The sequence below is a fragment of the Myotis myotis genome, unplaced genomic scaffold (assembly GCF_014108235.1).
Source record: "Myotis myotis isolate mMyoMyo1 unplaced genomic scaffold, mMyoMyo1.p scaffold_m19_p_12, whole genome shotgun sequence".
Lineage (NCBI taxonomy): Eukaryota > Metazoa > Chordata > Mammalia > Chiroptera > Vespertilionidae > Myotis > Myotis myotis.
Genome location: NW_023416316.1, coordinates 24,967,135 through 24,985,329, shown reverse-complemented (window position 1 = coordinate 24,985,329; position 18,195 = coordinate 24,967,135). Strand labels below are relative to the sequence as shown.

Here is an 18,195-nt window from a genome sequence, read left to right as displayed (position 1 = left end):
CTGGGACAAGTTACTCACCCTTTCTTTTATTTTTATCTTTTGTTAATCTTCACCCGAGGATATTTTTCCATTGATTTTTAGAGAGAGTGGAAGAGAGGGAGGGAGAGACAGAGAAACATCGATGTCAGAGACACAGCAATTGGTTGCCTCCTGCACGCACCCCGATTGGGGCCAGGGATCGAACCTGCAACCCAGGTATGTGCCCTTGACTGGGAATCAGACCTGAGACCCTTTGATGCAAGGATGGCATGGGGCAAGTGCAGTGCATGTGCCATCTCCCTCTTGGAGTTCTCACCTCTCTGAGGGTGACTTGTACCCACTGCACTCCCTTCCACCTGCTGAGAGATCTCTGGCTGCTGCTACTGTGGATTCTTCCCAAGTGCCTGGGAAAATGAACAAGACTCCAGGCAAGAGAGAAGAACCACCAGCCACCTGAGTTCCTACTAAGTGCCAGGCCCATTCTCCCCACGTTCATTATTGCACATGATTTCATCTTGACCACAGCGCCGTGGGCTAAATATTGAAGTGCTAACATTCTCCCTTTACAGATGAGGAAACAAGCACAGAGAGGTAAGTTCTCCTCAGTCATGCAGATGGGACGGAGGGAGGCAGGACAAACCCAGCTGTGTTCGGTCCACCATAGGAACCGAAAGTTACTGCGGGGTGAAAGGACACTGGAGTCTGCTGCTGGAGTGTGCTCTGCACCACCACCTGGTCCTGCCTCCTGTTCTCATCCCTCTTTCCTCATCCCAGGCCCAGGGACATGCTGTGTCGGGTAGAGAGGGAGGGCAGGGTTGAGCACCCCTGGAACAGCTGTGGGTGTGGGGTGGAGTGTTCCCATTCAGCTCATCGCCCTTCCCTGGAGTGTTCTTCTTGGCTTAGAACTGCAGGGAGAAAAGAGAGATCTCAGAGGAGAGAAAAGCCACATGACAGTCACCAGTGAAGCAAAGGAAGAAGACACAAGTGGAGAAAGGGGACAGGGGACAGAGCGGAGGAAGGAGTCTGCCTGCCTGCGTTCACAGGGATCAGGAACCTGGGACATTTCTTTGGGGAATGCTGTGTAGACTAGGGTGCTAGTGGGGAAAGCAGTGGATTGGGTGTGGGGAGACCTGGGATCTAGCTGTGACTCTGCTGCTTGTGCTGTGTGACCCTGGACCAGTCCCTTCACCTCTCCAGGACTCGCTGTCTCTGCCAGAAATGGGGGTTGGCGGGGGTGGGGAGGGGAGCAGACTAGATTTTTGAGTCCTTCCAGTTCTGATATTCAAGGTTGATGATTCTACTATCAAACAGCTTCAACAATAAGGGGGCATTTTCTTAAAGTTGGCTGTTCTCAATCACAGGGCAAGCAAGAAAATGGCAGCTAAGAACTCTAGACATGCAAGTCTTCCTAGCACAAGATGCTGGGCCTCTGAGGATCAGCTACAAATACAAGTCTGGTTGATGTGAATCATAACCAGAGGCTCCTCGTGTCTGGGCTTGCTGATAAATTCCTGCACATGCAGATTCAGAGGCACGCCCAGTCTATCTAGGTGAGTCCAGGCTTCCAGGCAGCTCTCTGGGGCAGGCGGGAAGCATGCAGTGAGTCCATTTCTCTCATCTGCCCCTTCAAAAAAGCACCTGGATTTCTCTCCTGCTCCCTACAAATAGTTCTCTGTTGCAGCAGCACAGGAATTCCCCGTTATACATATGTATACGTGTGTGGCTGCGAGGGGCAGGGTTTGGGGCAGGCCTGGCTGGTTGTCTGGCTGCCTTCAGGAACAGTGGGACTGTGAGCACCTACCCCAAGCCTCAGGCCTCCAACTGTTTGGCAGCTCTTGTCACTACCCTCTAGAGAGGACGCAGCAGCCCATTAATGACTAAAATAAAGTTCCTGCCTCCCGTGCTACAGCTGGAGCCTATGGGCTGGGGCAGCCTTTCCCTGGTGAGGGCCACAGCCTGGGCGAGGGGGAGGCAGTAGCTAGAGGAGGCAAAGCTAGATGGCAGAAGAGCAGACAGACTAGTCAGAAACGTGTGCTCCAACCCAGTTCCAATTCCCCCACTGCCTCAGCACATGGAGCGCATGAGTGACAGCGTCACAGGGCTGGTCCGAGGACTGAATGAAGGGATGCAGGTGAAGCATGTGGCATAGGTGCAGGGATGAGTGCCTTTGTGAGCAGCTCACACCAGCCACAGGTCACCTGTTCTGTGTGCGGGACTGCCGGGGGAGGGCCGCCCTGGAACCATGGAGGCTCCCCAGGGCATCAGCGTGACACCCAAGGAATCTGACCAGGACAGGCCCCAGGTGTATAGGTGGTCTAGTCCTCAGGAGTTCTGACCCATCTTGGGCTCTTCTTAATTTGCTAAGCTAGAGATACCTTTCCTTTTCAGCCTAGGACGCCATGAAAAGATCAAATTGCATTGGGCCTTCTGGTTAAGAAGGTCAGGAAGTATGTAGCAATATTTCCACCAACATCTATGTCAAATATGAACATTCCAGCAGTAAGGGTTATTGCTGGGCCTGGAGGGCATGGCCCTACCTTCAGATGCTCCATCTTTTCCTGTTGGCTCAGGAAGTCCCTGTTGGCAGCGTCTGGAGGCACAAGGAGTGGGTTAGGGGGCTGTATGAAGTCCTGGGTGACCTTCTCAGACAGCTTGCAGATGACCTGCTGTTTGGCCTGGTTCTTGTCCATGAGTAGCTGCACATGCTGCTGCAGCTCCTGCACCTGCTGCTCGTGCAGGCTCGCCGCCTGGGCCAGGCTCTCCCGCTCCTGTTCCAGGGCCTCCACCCGCCTGCTCAGCTCTGCGATCTGCCGCACTTTGTGCCGCACCAGCTCCAGTCGGTCCTTGTCCTCCGCCGCTGCCAGGTACGCGCTGGTTGCCCTCTTCTCCTGCTGTGCGGCCTCCAGAGCTTTGTGCAGGATCCTCACCAGCTCCTGGACAGGGAAACAAAGCGCCTGTGAACACAGGGAAGGACTACTAGGCGCCAGAGGTGAAGCATGTGTTCTCACCAGCTCTCCTCACGGCCCCAGGTGGTGGCCAGCATCACCCTCTTGGTCATCTCATCTCAGCCCCCATTCTCTCTTTTTCCACTCAAGAGTTTTAACTTGACACGTGGTTTCTCAGTTCAAGACTACATTTCCCAGCTAAGCTTACAGCTGGGTGTGACCAAGTGACAATTCAACCTATACCGGGTGTGGGCAGCTCTGGGTCATAGATACCTTTGAAACCACTACACCTATGCTCTCTGGTCCAGTTCCCCTTTCTTCTGGCTGGGAAAAGGCAAGAACTACAGCAGCCATGTGGGGCTCCCAGCAGAAGTTGCATGTGGAGGATGGCAACGTTGCCCTACCAGCTCAGAATTGCTCACTTACCTCTGGGCTCTTCCATGAGAATGTGAGAGAGAAATAAACTTCCAAATTGGTTTAGGCCAGTGGTTGGCAAACTCATTAGTCAACAGAGCCAAATATCAACAGTACATCGATTGAAATTTCTTTTGAGAGCCAAATTTTTTAAACTTAAACTATATAGGTAGGTACATTGTTATTAACTTAATTAGGATATTCCTAAGGCTTAGGAAGAGCCACACTCAAGGGGCCAAAGAGCCGCATGTGGCTCGCGAGCCGCAGTTTGCCGACCATGGGTTTAGGTCATAGTCCTTTGAGGCTTCTTTGTTACAGCAGCTGAGCCCATATCCTGAGTAACACCTGTCTATTTCGGAGATGAACACACTGAGGCCCAGCAGAGCAGAGTGGAATTTAATCCCAAATTACCCAGACTCCAAGGCCTGTGCTTGGTCAGTAATGACAGCAGGGGTGCCGTGGCACACGGGCACTGCTCTTCCCTATTCTCACTCCTGTGGCAGGTGTAATAACCTCAATACTCCTTCCTGCTAAGCCGAGTTGAGGCCTCAGAATCCTTCTGAATAGAGCACCCAAGCTGTTGCTACGAGCTGAGATAGCAATAGAGAGGAAACACATCGACAAAACTCACCTAAGCCACACACAGAAAGCCTCATTCAATCCATTCGTGCCCAGCTCCCGAAGCCCACCAAGCGAGGCCTGCAAGGCTGGAGCAAGGGAGCGCTAGAGAGCAACAGACCTCGATTTATTCCTTGGCGAAGCATGTGATTCACATGGAAACTCAAGCTCAGCCTGGCTCCCCATGACTGGGAGCCTTCACCCTCCCCAGGACTTTTCTTGCCCCAAAGCACGGTATGGATTCATTCAGGGCCAGGATCAGATGATCAGAAGCCAGGTAGCCCAGCCACCAGCACCACATGAACCTCCAACCTTGTGAACCTTGTAGGGAGGGTCTTTAGGCCAATGCTGTGCTCTGTGTCAGCCTCATCTGGAAAAACACAGTTTCCTGGAGACACGTATCAGACACTGTTGTAATTAGCTAGTTATTAATAGTAGGAAAGGAGCAAAGGGAAGGCCAGACACTATAAGCATGGCCATCTGGGCAGTTTCACCAGGAAGCTGTGATTTCACACTCCCCAGGGAACCACCAGTTCATTCCCTGAAAACCACTGGGGGAGATGGACGCACAGGCAGTAAAGTCGGGTGACCCAGGGAAGGAGCCTGTCAGTCTAACCTGGAACACAGATCACTGAACACAGATCACTGGCCAGAGGGGGTGGGGCTGCTGCAGACTCAAAATCTGAGGTTAAAATCCCCAAAGGAATTCTCTCTTCTTCCTCTGGTTTTGCTCCGTTTCCCTGCATTTACCCGTGCTCCTAGAAGCTGCACGGTCCTGGGTCATGTGGATCACATACGCAATGGACTGATGGACTGCAGCTGGAACACAAGTTAGGCTAGTCCCGTAGTCGGCAATCCGCGGCTTGCGAGCCACATGTGGCTCTTTGGCCCTTTGAGTGTGGCTCTTCCACAAAATACCACGTGCAGGCGCGCACGTACAGTGCGATCGAAACTTCGTGGCCCATGTGCAGAAGTCGGTATTTTGTGGAAGAGCCACTCAAGGGGCCAAAGAGCCACATGTGGCTCGCAGGCCGTGGTTTGTCGAGCCGCAGTTTGCCGATCACTGGGCTAGCCTGATGCTGGAGTGGACTGTGCAAATGTGGGACAGAGACTTTGGGCAACAGCTTTAATCCTAGCTCTGCTAAGGACACAGCTACACTTTTTCCATGGTGGACGGAGGAGAGGAGACTTTGGAAACTCAGGGGTTTAATGAGTGCAAATAAATGCCACTCATTCTCCTGTGCAAGTCTCAGAAATTTCATGTTCTCGTGACATTGCAAGAAGCCCACTTCCACTAGCAATAGGTGGGGACACGCTGAGCTCCCAGGTGGTAACTGTCTATGTTAAAGCCCTTAATTTTTTTTTTCTTGGCTAAGAACAATTCTATTTTGGAGAACTGCCCCAAATCATGATTTTATGTAATAAGTTAATGACAAGACAAAATTAGTGTGCATCTTCTGACACCTCAGTACTAGTGACTGTCCCTTCTCTGCTTCTCTCTTCCATCCAACCTTCATCAAGCACCCACTGAGTAGAAAGCCCTGGGCCAACTGCTGGGGCTCAGAAGGGGCCTAGCAGGTGGGAGGGAAGGTGAACCACTAATAGAGCGATTTCCTGCAACAGTGGGAAACAAGGTGTTTGTGGGGGCCCAGAGCAGAGAGCAATGACTTCTGCTTGGGGTGGCGGTGGGGAGAAGATCAGCACCTTCTACAGAAAGGCAGATCAGTTTAAAGAATGGAAAGGGCCAGAGATGGCCAAGCAGCAGGAGGGAGATGAGGGTCAGCAGGTGGGAGATGATGGCTGGGAAGGCTTTCCAGACCACCAGTCGCCAAATTTTCAGACCTCACGGACTACCAGTGGTCCACGAACCACCAGCTGGCGACCGCTGCTCCAAAGGTTTCCTTAAACCAGCGGTTGCCAATCTTTTGGACCTCACAGACCACGGGTTGGCGACCGCTGTTCCAGATAACTGAATCAACAGCTCAAGCAAAGCCGCAGCTGAATGAAAGAGCAGGTGAGGAGCTTGGGTGTTTCAGGAAGTGGGGGAGGGTTGCAAACCAAACCAGAATGTCAGGAATGAAGAAATCACTTCCCAGGGCCCTGCTGAGAGAGATTAACATTCCTGTGGCTCCAGGATAAACTGAGAAGCCCAATCATTTTCTGGTTCAGCTGAGATTTGGAGATCACCTTGGTAACTGCCTGTGAAATACCAACAGACCACAGTTCAGACTTCCCTGAGGCTCAGAATCAGGTGGGTATACGCCCCCCGCCCCCCGCCCCCAAGGTTTTGGGAGAGTCAACTCTGAAGCCCATTTCATTACATTTAGCTGTCTCTCCTCCCCACATCTGGCTCTCAGAATCCAAGACCAAGACAACAGCCCAGGAGGTTCTCCTCCCACCCCAGAATCCCTGCCCCACAGCGAGATAGGGAGAAAGGAAGGGGTGGGGGATGGAGCCAAATAGAGACTGAAGAAAGGAGAAGGGAGAGGACTAAAGGGACGTGGTATATCTCCACGAGTGGAAAAGCACACTATGAGAGAGTGCTCCCAACTCCTAATCCAGGATCCCTCACTTCTTTATGATGAGTTGTTCATGAATTTTACATTGAAATGCTTCTTTCAATTTCTTTGAAAATGGAAATAACCCATGTTCATGGCAATATTATTAACAATACCCAAGAGGTGTAAACAACCCACCCAGTGTCTATTGATGGTGAATAGGTAACATGTGGAGTGCACGCTAACGTCTGCATCCTGTACAGTGGGAGTGTACTCTGAAATCTGGCTGGGGCTCTAGGGAAATAATGTGTTGCTCTTTGCCCCCACTGTTCCCTAAACGAAGTACATGCCTTCACCAAGTCATCCTGCGTGAGTTAGGTTGGCTCTACAGGGCCCCAGGCAGGACCCGGGAGGAGTCCCTCATTCCCAGCAGCCAACAGATGGTGAACAGCACCACAAACAACAGCCTTCCACCTGCCAGAGCAGACGGCCTTCAGGCTGGGTACAATCCTGCCGCCTCCAAGGGCACCGAGCCAGAGTCACCTGGCCGAGCAGCCGTCTGGTACTTACTATCTTCTTGAGTCCAAATCTCTGTGGGGCCAGCATTGCAGGGGCCTGGGGTAGATAATGACTTAATGGGTATTGGAGTCACCCTGTGGTTTAATATGACACAGGGAGGCCCAGAAAGTTCGTGCCATTTTTTCTGAAGAGCAGTTGTGTCTGATACTGGGCTGTACCATGAGAACATGGAGGAGGCAGCCTGTGATGACAGTCCTGAACCTGGAGAAAAAGACCAGGGCCCCCCATAGATCCCACAGAATTTGAGATACAAATTTGTAAAGGATCACTAAAGTTACTGGCAATGGCCACCTGTCTGTCTGGGCTAGAGCACGACCCCAGCTCCCATGTCCCCTGTAGCCTCAGGTAGAAAGATAGTGCCTTCCCACTGAAGGGCCATGGGAGGGGCATCTGGTAGATGTGGGCCCCGAGGCCCAGGGAGCTGTTTTCCCAGCTGAAGGACTGCACTGGGAGGGTGAGATGGAGAGCTGCTCTCCAACCTGCATTTCTGAGTCCCTAGGGCTCAGCATCCCAAGGTTGTGCCAGCCTCCTCCGTCCCCTCTGAGCCAAGAGTTGGTCTCCTTTTCTCCTTCCCCTCTTTGGTTTTGGTGTCTGGGCTGGAGGCGAAACCCCAGAGTTGGCTGGGCTGGGGATCCCCCTGCCTAGCGTGAATGAAGGCCGGCCCTCCATCCTCACTGCTATGCCCCATAAGCACATTCCTGGAAGCCCTCAACAGCTCAGGTCTGATTCCCAGAACTCCTCAGGAGCGTCCTTCTCAGAGCCCCTCAGGCGTGTGTGTCATCCCTTCAAAGGCCAGAAGGAATCAACAAAAAAGGCAGGGAATGCTAGCAGTAGTCAAAATAATCAAAGTCCGAATCTGCTGGGCAACTGCTGGCCAGGCATCAGTCAGGCTTTTTGAATCTGGACACAGGCCTCTCCAGGAAACATGGCTATTACTCCATTTATATAGGAGGAAACTGAGGCTGTAGAGGTTAAGAGACTTGCTCAGGGCTTGAATTGGGATCTTCACCCTCTTATTTAAATGCCTGTGCTCTGAATTACCCACTAGATCAGTGGTTGGCAAACTCATTAGGCAACAGAGCCAAATATCAACAGTACTTCTTCAAAATAGACTCGCCCAGGCCGAAAACCCGACTTCTGTGCATGGGCCATGAAGTTTCAATCGCACTATATGCGCGCCCACACGTGGTATTTTGTGGAAGAGCCACACTCAAGGGGCCAAAGAGCCGCATGTGGCTCGCGAGCTGCAGTTTGCCGACCACGGCACTGGACCAAAGAGCATTTGTGAGATGGGTCAGAGAGCATGCAAATCCATTCATATTGTGGGTCAAAAGCTAACCCACAAGACTTGCTCTCCTCCCACTACCTACTCAAGAACAGGAATGAGGTTTGCTGGCAAGTGAACCAGTAACAAAGTCTAATTCTTTAATGCTTGAGCAACTTCCTCCTGACATTTTCACTCAGACTGCAGGGGAATTGCCCTCAGCCTGGGTGGCCCTTACTAATCTCCAAGACCTCGCCTGCATTTACTGAAGAATGGTCGGTCCTCCATAGCTGCAGAGCTGTTAGGGGCAAACCTAAGTGAAATCTCGGTGTCCCAGGGCCTCTCAGCTTCATCTGACAATTCGTAATGCCTTAGAAGGACTGGCCAAAGTCAAGGGAGGCTACCCAGATTTCCTAGAATAAGGGTAGGATATGGTGAAAGGAGAAGTGCTCTTTACAGTCCAGATTTCTTTTCAAACCCAGGCTTGGGTTTGGGTTTGGGACTTAAGCTGTGCTGGTCCAGGGATCAGGCACTGCTCTAGCTAGAGAGGCTGCTGCCGGTGCTGCAGCCGCCCTTGCCCTCCTGCCATGGGACCCTCACTGCTTCCTGAGGTAGCCCTGGGTGGGAACACGATCTACCCTCTGGTTGTAGGCTTTTTAATGATTATCATGTCTGTGTATACATGTGATTTGTTTTCTACAATGAACATGCAGCTTTCTTTTTTTAACTGCTGTCATTAACTTCTCTCTCTATTAAACCTAAATCTTCCTCCCTGCTATTGTTCCCTGTTGGGCCTGACTCAGCCCCAGGGCCAAAGGAACTGCCTGCTCCCTCTGTCCTGTGACAGTCCTTCAGAGATCCTGCCCAGTTACCGGCTGCCTGGTGAAGATCCCGGGTTCCTTTGGTGGCACCTCCCAGGACCCTGATCCAGGTCACTCTCCTCCACACTGTCCCTCTTCGGGTGTGGGGGCAGACCATGCACAGTCCTTCAGGAGGGGCCTGAGAGGCAATTATTAAAGTAGGCCTCCAGAGACCCTGCCCTTAGCGGCTTTCTGTTTGAGTGACACCGTGTCCCTGAGTAATCAACAGCCAGTATTTTCAACCACCCACAGTTTGGCCTACACCCAGAGGTCTCCTGGAGCCTAGGGCAGAGCTCACCTTCTGAGACTTTAACTCCTTGGTAAGCATCAGAACCTGTTGCTCCAAGACCAAGGCTCTCTCCTGGGCAGTTCGGTTCCGTGTGAGTCCCTCAGCAAAGAACGGGAAGGTGTTGTTCTGGCGTTTGGCTTTCTGAATGAGATTGGCAGTCAGAGAGGATTTGGGTGCAGGCTTCAGAGTCTCCCCTGGATCTTTCCCTGATCAAGAGGAGAAACACAGAGGTTATGACCGGGGCCTTGGCAGTTCTCAAATGAGCTTGCTGCAGAAGCACCTGGAAGGCTTGGTAAAATGCAGACTGTGGGACCCTACACCCTGAGCTCTTCATTCACCAGGCCTTGGTGGGGCTTGCGAATCTGCATTTCTAATTCCTAATAAACATTATTTACACTGTGCTGGCCAGGTCACCAGCCCATCCTCTCAGATCCCCACCTGCACGGGCTCTGTTTGCCAGGTGGTCATCCCCTCAGTCACAAGCCCTGAAGGAATGTCTTGTTTTTTGTCAGGATTCCACCTCTATCAAAGACCTGTCTCTTGATAGGAATATCTGTACTCTGCATTCTTTCCCCAGAGAGCAGCTCAAACTCTTCTTTGATTCTTACTATAAGCTAAGTTAGGAGACATATTTCCCTCGAGGCTGCATAGTCCTTTTATTTCCTCTACAGCCAGGGTTAGCAACTGATGGCCCACAGGCCAAATCTAGCTCACAGCCTGTTTTTGTAAATAAAGTTTTATTGGGACACAACCACACCCCTTCATTTGGGCACTGTCTGTGCTGGTTTCACTTTATAAGGGCAGAACTAAGTACTTGCAACAGAGACCACATGTCCCACAAAGCCTCAGATATTGACTACCTGGCTCTTTACTGAAAACCACTGTCAACCAGAGCCAAATTTTATTCTTAAATCAAATCCACTCACTCAAGCCGCCTTGTCCTGCCCTGTCCCCAGCCTTTGCTTTAGGGCTCTGCCATCAGTTGCAACCAGGGACATTTAATCGCCTGATTATATGGTTAAGGGACCTTGAGGATCTTGTTTACATGGCACAGACACATCTTGCCAGTTATGAGGCCCCAGCAGAATTTCTCCTCAGCCCTCAGTGCCAGAAAAGGCTTTGCTTCTTCCAAGAAAATACGTGTTTATCCTTGTGGACCCTGGGAATAAGCTAACCACTTGTATCTCCCTCTTTGCATGGCTGCTGAGAAGCTCAGAGCCACATTTGCTGCCCACCCTTGGCTACTCTGAAGGATCTTACCTAAATTTTCTAACCCTATTAAGTCATTGTCTTTCCCCAGATACGCATTTTAATAAGCTATCCCCAATTCTTTTGAGACTAAGATGTGAAAAATAAGGATGTGGCGTGGGATCCCAGGGGAGAGGACAGGTAGGGCTTGGAGGACAAGCTGAATGACTTAGCATCTTTCTTCTGGGGCCCAGGCTGAGGGACAGGCAAAAGGGTTTGAAGAGATAAAGATCTAGTAGGTGACAGGAACCAGAAACTCCTTGAATTTGTTGGGTAAAAGAAGAGATCAGTCTTGTTTCCACACTTTAGAGAAATCTGGGTGAGCTGAGGATAGAGCAGCCACAGGGCTCCAAGGAATGCCAGAACATCCCTTCCTGGCCAGAGGCTCTGGGAGAGCCAGACTGCAGCTCAGCCCTGCAGCCCTGCTGACCTCTGAAACACTGCTGCCCACCAGCCCTGCAGGCAGGAAGCGTAGGCATCACTGAGCTCATTTTACAGCTGGAGAAAACGAGGCCCAAGACAGCGTTTCTCAGTCAGTGCCCTAGGATTTCATGGGAGTGCCTCATGGCTGGCCGGGAAGGGCTAAGGGGAACCCAGACTCCAACCCCTGACCCAACTCAGCTTTTACCTGCTTTGTATATTAGATTTTGTTTATGGCATCAAGATTTCATGAAAATAAAGATGTAGTTTTAAAAAATCACTGATTTAGAAAAGGAGGCTTCAGCCGCGGCATGGGGCCGGAGTGCTGGGTCTGAATCCTGGCCTGTCACTCACTGTGCGGCCGTGAGCCAGTCACTCCCCTTTCCTGCCCTCGTCCTCGGTTCCCTCGTTTCCTAAATGAGTAACATTAGTAACAACAGTAGCTCGCTCGCTCGCTCGGGTTGCTGTAAGTTTAAACAGCTTCTGCAAGTAAAGTGATTAGTGCACATGGCTGAAACCTGAACGGTTCTAAGTGCAAGAGGCCAGACAGCAGGGACCACATGCTGTTACGATTCCATTTGTAGAAACTCTCCAGAATAGGCAGGTCTGCAGAGATAGGAAGTAGACTGGTGGTTGCCTAGAGTTGGAGGGAGGTGGAGACTGGGACTGATGGCTGAGGGATGTAGGGTTTCCTTTGGGGGTAATTACAACTGTTCCAGAATTGACTATGGTGATGGCTGCATAACTCTGTGCATATATTGAAAGCCACTGAACTGTACGGTATGTGAATTATATCCTAATACAACTATTACCCCCTTCACCCCGATCCCAAAGTGCTTAGTGGCACAAATTACTATATGTAAGTGCTAGTTTCATTATTATTACTGATTCGCTTCTCTTGCACTGTTCCTGTGACCTGCGGGGTGTCCCCAGGCACTGCTCCCATAGGGCACCTTTCCTGAGTCACTTCTACAGGGCCCAGGCGTCCTCTCTGCCATGAGAACACACAGTGCTGCCTCAGTCAGTTTTCTCCCAACTGTTTAAGTTATAAGGGCACCAATCGAAGAAGCCAACCTCCCTGCATCACCCCCCCCCCCCCCCCATGGTGTGGGTCACTCACATTTTGTGAAAGAAACAATCAAATGCTATGTAATGGCTGGATGGGACCTAAAGGCCATCTGCTCTGCTTCTTCAGGCAGAGTTGACGAATTTTAATCGCCATAGAAAGGCATTTTTATATTCTTTCTTTATAAATTAAAAAAAAAGTAAGAAAGTGAGATTTTCCTTTATTACTTCAAGAATCATGGCTGAGTTTTAGTTTGGGAAGATGAAGAGTTCTGGAGATGGATGGGGTGTTGTTTGCAGAAGAATGTAAATGTACATAATGCCACTGAACTGTACCCCTGAAACGGGTTAAATTTTATGTTCTGTATATTTCACAACAACAATAATAATCAATCATTGCTACTAGACCCATAAAGCCAGAAGGAGTGCCCGGAGAGTCCCATGGTTGACAGAAAAGCACACATGCTGGTTTCTGGGCAGACGGGCACTCAGTTTCTGAAGGCAGCTCAGCCCTGGGCAGAGGCTCACCTGGGGCACTGGGGTCAGGGGATGAGGGCCGCTCCTCCCTCGGAGGCTCGCTGCTCGGTAGAGGGTCTTCCCCTGGAGGTCCATGGCCTGTTCCTTGGGCCTGCCTGTTGCCTCGGATGTTGTACATCGTGTTTCTGAAGGGAAACAGAGGAGCCTGAGGCTGACAGCCCTGCCACTCTGCCCCTCTCCTCCCCGCTGTCAGTGCTAGAGCGCAGGCTGTATCCTACCCCCAGGCATGGCCTGATCAGTCTGCGAGACTCCAGGCACCCTGCATGATGCACCCCACCTGAGCCACTCCTGATCCCCCTCACCCCTCTGCTTTTCATCATTTCATTGCTTACCACCGTCCACAATGGTGCTTATAAACAATATAAGCCTGACGCCCCTGACCCAATCTTGCAGCTGGAGTATAAGCCATTGAAGGTAGGGATGTCTGTCTGTTTTGTTCACCAAAGTACTTTGAATGCATAGAACAGTGCCTGAAATATAGAGGGCCCTTGCTATGTATGTGTGGAATAAATGCTGAACGGACTTGCCAAACGAACTTTCCTAAAACCTTCATCTGGTCTTGTAACTACCTGGCTCAGATATCATCAGTGGCTCCATGAATGGGCCACCTTGTGACCAAGTACTTGCCTAGGCTGAATAAAGTGATGTCTTTTCTTCACGAACTGGGCACTAACATACCTGCATGCCTGCTGGCACCTGGCACTGGGGTAGCCTGTGCCCCGAGTGCAATCTCAATACCTGTTTGGTTTGTAGGTAGCACCAAAGGCTGACTTAGGACCAGAGACTACAGAGGAAGTCATAGTGAGTCAGATAAAAAGACAGTTCAATTGAGTTTAGTTTTCCTTTGCAAAGATATAAAAGTAGACATATTCCAAAATTAGTTAACAAGGAAGAGAAAATGATTAAAGGAGTTCTATAGGTCAGTGTTTTTCAAACTGCAAGTTATAAACCATTGGTAGATTATAAAATCAGTTTAGTATCATGATCAGCATTTAAAAAAACAAGATGAAAAACATGAGAATATACTCCATTTAGAGAAGGTTAATATTATGTGAAACGTGTGTGTGTGTGTGTGTGTGTGTGTGTGTGTGTGTGTGCTGAGCCATTTCCCACTGTGGTCATAGTCAACAGGTAGAAAACACTGCACTGGAGAGTCACTTAATTAAGGGTAGCAATAGCGTGGTCAAAAAAGAGGATGCGGCCGGAGCCGGTTTGGCTCAGTGGATAGAGCGTCGACCTGTGGACTGAGGGGTCCCGGGTTCGGTTCCGGTCAAGGGCATGTACCTGGGTTGCGGGCACATCCCCGGTGGGGGATGTGCAGGAGGCGGCTGGTCGATGTTTCTCTCTCATCGATGTTTCTGACTCTCTATCTCTCTCTCTTCCTCTCTGTAAAAAATCAATAAAATATATTTAAAAAAAAAAAAAAAAAAAGAGGATGCGAAAGTCTGTAGATCTGTGCTGGAATCCGGGCTCTGCTACATTACCCCCACATGGGGGACAAATTACTCTGAAAAACCCTTATTCCAAAACACCTAGATGCTAGATAAATACAAAACATATTTCACAAATATTTAGCTGAATTCCCAGGAAAGGAAGAGAAGTCCTCAGGCACTAAATATGAAAAAGGAGGTGAAACTCAAATGGGAAGGAAAGAGAAAGATCACCAGGTAGATTAGATTACTGTTCAGCAAATACAGGCATATCTCGGAGATACTTATTTTTTTTTATATACTGTACTAGGATACAATGAACCACCTCAGTAGCTTCTGAGGCTAATACACTTCTATCACCTCAATTTCTTTAGCAAACGTGGTTCCCTTCACTTCTGCAACATCATGCAGAGTTAGTGATCAAGTTTGCACTCGGAGATACTTTAATTTAAAAATATCTTATTGCTAAAAAATGCCGAGTCTGCGGGAAAACTGGCGCTGACAAGTGCTCAATGCAGGTTACCACAAAACTTCTATTTGTAAAAAATGCAGTACCTGTGAAGTGTAACAAAGCAAAGTATGCCAGTATTCGCTCTTTCTCCTCCACCTCCATGAGAACAGAGTGCCTCCCCTTCCCCCCTTAACTTTGTGTGGCCATGTGACTTGCTTGACCAAAGGGATGTTAGCAAATGTGATACGAACATAGGCTTAAACTGTGCTCGCATGTGGGGCTTGCCCTCTTGAGGAACATGCCTCAGGTAGCTGTGGCCATGGAAGATGGGAAATATGTGGTAGAACTAGATCTTACCAGCTTAGAGTCATGACCAGGTGAACCTAGCCCACAGCAACTGAACTAAGATGGGTGCAAAGTAAATGCTTATTAACATCGCCCTGAATTTAGAAGTGTTTGTTTGCAGCATTATTGTCGTGAGAGTTGACTAGGATATAAATCTGTTCAGGGATCAACTGTTTGTTGTTTTTGTTTTTTTTTTACATTGAGATATGTTTGACATATTATATTTGTTTCAGGTATAAAACATATTTACTCAATATATGTACATACTGTGAAATGATCACCACAATAAGTCTAGTTAACATCCATTACCCACACATACAGATTTTTTTCTTGTGATTAGGGATTAACTGTTGATACCAAAAACCTAGAGCCTTGGTTGCAAGGGAGGGAAGAAAACAAGATTTGGACAAAGTGTGGAGTTGAAATTGAAATTTTACATAAAGTTGGGACTCCTGAAAATCCATACTATCTCTGAAGAGGTGTGTTAGAAAAAACACAAAGAAATTCTAGGTGAAGGTTCTGGGTATTCAAAGAATTTTGTAATACCATTGTTTGGTTTGGGTGTCATGGTAATACTGACCTTATGAAATGAATTAGGAAGTGTTCCCTCCTCTTCTTTTATGGGGGAGAGTTTGTGAAGAATTCTTTATGTTTAGTAGACCTCACCAGTGAAGTTATCTGGTCCTAGATGTTGTTTTTGTTTATTTTTGTGGATAGTTTTTTGATTACTAATTCAATATCCTTACATGTTATAGGTCTACTCAGATTTTCTAGTTCTTCTTGATTCAGTTTTAATAATTTGTGTCTTTCTAGGAATTTGTCTATTTCATTGAAGTTATCTAACTAGTTGGTATATAATTGTTCTTAGTATTCCCTTATAATACTGTTATTTTTGTAAGGTTGGTAGTATTGTCCCCTTTTGTTCTTGATATTAGTAATTGAGTCATGCCTTTTCTTGGTCTGTTTAGCTAAAAGTTTGTTGATTTTTTTCAAAGAATAATTATTTAATCTGAAACTTATCTTTAAAAGAAAATCCAGTTTCTTGGTATAGTTGGGTCCAAAATAAAAATGAGATTTTACTTTAATGGAGAAATTAATAAGTTAAATTAAGAACAGAGAAGAAATTAGAAGTCAACACTCTATCAGACTTTAAAATTTGGTCTCTGACTCCTTTTACTCTGTTATTATTAAGGTCCTATTTTAAGAAGCCCCCGACTCCTTGGCTAGTCACTTCCCCTTCCCAGTTCTTATTTTCTCCATGTTAAAATAAAAGGTGGTAGGCCATATTAAAAAGAATGATGAGGGGCATGATTTACTGAGTAGCATTTTGTGCTGGGTCCTGTGTTGAGCTCCATGAAAATGTATCTCACAAACCACAAACCACAAGCCACATGACTTGGAGAAGACCCAGAGACACATCCCTACAGCCAGAGGAAGTGGCTGGGTGGGGTGACCATCATGGCTGCCCATACTCCCCCTTGCCCAGGGATTGCAGCTTCCCCAACATGTCTAGGAGCTCACAGTCATCCCTGGGATATAAGAGGCATAGAAACCCCAACCTCAGGGCAGTAAAGGGCCTTCTGATCTCTACAGACACAGACCAGGTGGCCACTACCCAGCCAAACTATTGTGCTTGGAAGAGGCAACTCCACTTCATAAATTTATTGACTTGGGTTGGAGCAGTTCATAGATCATTTTCTGTGTAGGTTTAGCTCCAGGTCTGAAATGCCTGGTCAGCAGAAAGGTAGTGGTCATAAAGGCTTGTCCTGGAAAGAAAGCCTTGGGCAAGCCACTTATCCTTTCTCTGAGTCTGGGTTTTCTCACCTGCAGTGGGGATGATGAATGTATTCACAACAACGAGGCCCTTTACAGACAAGGCTCTAAGCTAAACACTAGAAATACAACTCATTTCATCCTTACACACACATTCAATGCATTTAATCCTCATGGCAGCCCAATGGAGTGAGTACTATTATCACCTCCATTGCACAAGAGGAGAACTGAGGTTCAGAGAGGATAAGTAACCAAAGCCACAGAGATGGTAAATGGTGGGGCTGAGCATTAGACCTGGACATCTGACTCCATAGCATGAGAACTTAACAGACAACTCAATGAGAGTATGAAGCACCCAGTATGGTGCTCTGGAAGCTCCCTTACTCCCTTCCCCAGACTATAGTTGGCTCATGGCAGACCCAACTATAGGCTCTAAGACCAGCCAGGGCCAGGGGATTCAGGAGACAAGGGCAACCTTGAACTCACTGGGCTCTCCCCAGGACACGTGCAATGTTCCCTTGCATTTTATGTGGGTTATTGCAAATGTCAGGAAAGAGGTAACTGACTAATCCCTGAAACTTCCTTCCTTTCTTGGTCTCTGCATGTTCTCTGTTTCACTTCTGTTGTTTGTGGCCTTCATCAGGCACGAACCTGGCTTAATCTTGGTGAGACCATCCTGGATACAGTGTGTACCAGCGGGATGGCTGAAGATCTCAGGCCCCCTCAAACCTCCCATTAGGCTCACAATGCACACAGTTCTCTCCAGCTCCTCCTTAGAGACGATCTCCAGCAGGGCACCCTTCTTGTCCACTCACACTGGAGGGACTCGGGGGCTCAACCATGCCCCATACTCCCCAAGTCTCTCTCTAGCTCAGATTGCTCTCCTGAGTTCCAGGTCCTCCACGCAGTGCCTGTTGGGTAGTCAACCTCTAGGCCCTAAAGAATACTCATTGTCTTTCCCCTAAAACCTGCTTCTGTCCTGGGAACAGCACCACTACCCTTCTAGTTACCCACACAAACTCAAACTCTGAGGCTGACTGAGGGAAGTGCTAGGCCTGAGTCACACAGAGCCAGGGTCTCTGATCCGAGTCCAGTGAACAATCTATTCTGCTTTCTAAGAGGTCCAGTTTGTATGAAGTCCTCACAAAAAGTATGCACCCAAATAGATCAGAATTGGGTATAGTCTGAATTCCCAAAAGCTTCCATTTCTTCAGTAAGAGCAACAATAGCAGCAGCAGGGTGGGCAAAAGTAGGTTTACAGTTGTGAGTACATGAAAGTTTGTTCTTGTATTATTATTTATAAATTATTATATTATTTTCCATGTGAACAACTGTAAACCTACCTTTGCCCCACTCTGTATTTAAGTGCCTACCCATTGCCAAGCACAGTTCGAAAGCAGTTTGCATGCACTGACCAGTTAACCACTGCACTAACCATACAAGGCAAGCACTGCTGAATTTTATATTTACTAACAATTTC

General features: G+C 48.6%; 1 protein-coding gene and 1 non-coding gene across 10 annotated transcripts in view; both read right to left on the bottom strand.

Annotated features, from left to right (window-relative positions):
• The window catches only part of TBC1D2 (TBC1 domain family member 2), a 45,055-nt gene that overhangs the window by 12,960 nt on the left and 13,900 nt on the right, over nucleotides 1–18,195 (bottom strand). For all 9 annotated transcript variants that reach the window (XM_036330238.1, XM_036330240.1, XM_036330246.1 and 6 more), the window contains 3 exons: nucleotides 12,708–12,841; nucleotides 9,456–9,652; nucleotides 2,517–2,912 (listed from right to left, as the gene is read on the bottom strand). In XM_036330238.1, the coding sequence (XP_036186131.1) occupies nucleotides 2,517–2,912; nucleotides 9,456–9,652; nucleotides 12,708–12,841 (727 nt within the window). The remainder of the gene's footprint in view (nucleotides 1–2,516; nucleotides 2,913–9,455; nucleotides 9,653–12,707; nucleotides 12,842–18,195) is intronic.
• On the bottom strand, nucleotides 14,446–14,578 carry LOC118667785. The gene has a single exon (XR_004971378.1). It is a non-coding gene; the product is annotated as a small nucleolar RNA SNORA66 (small nucleolar RNA).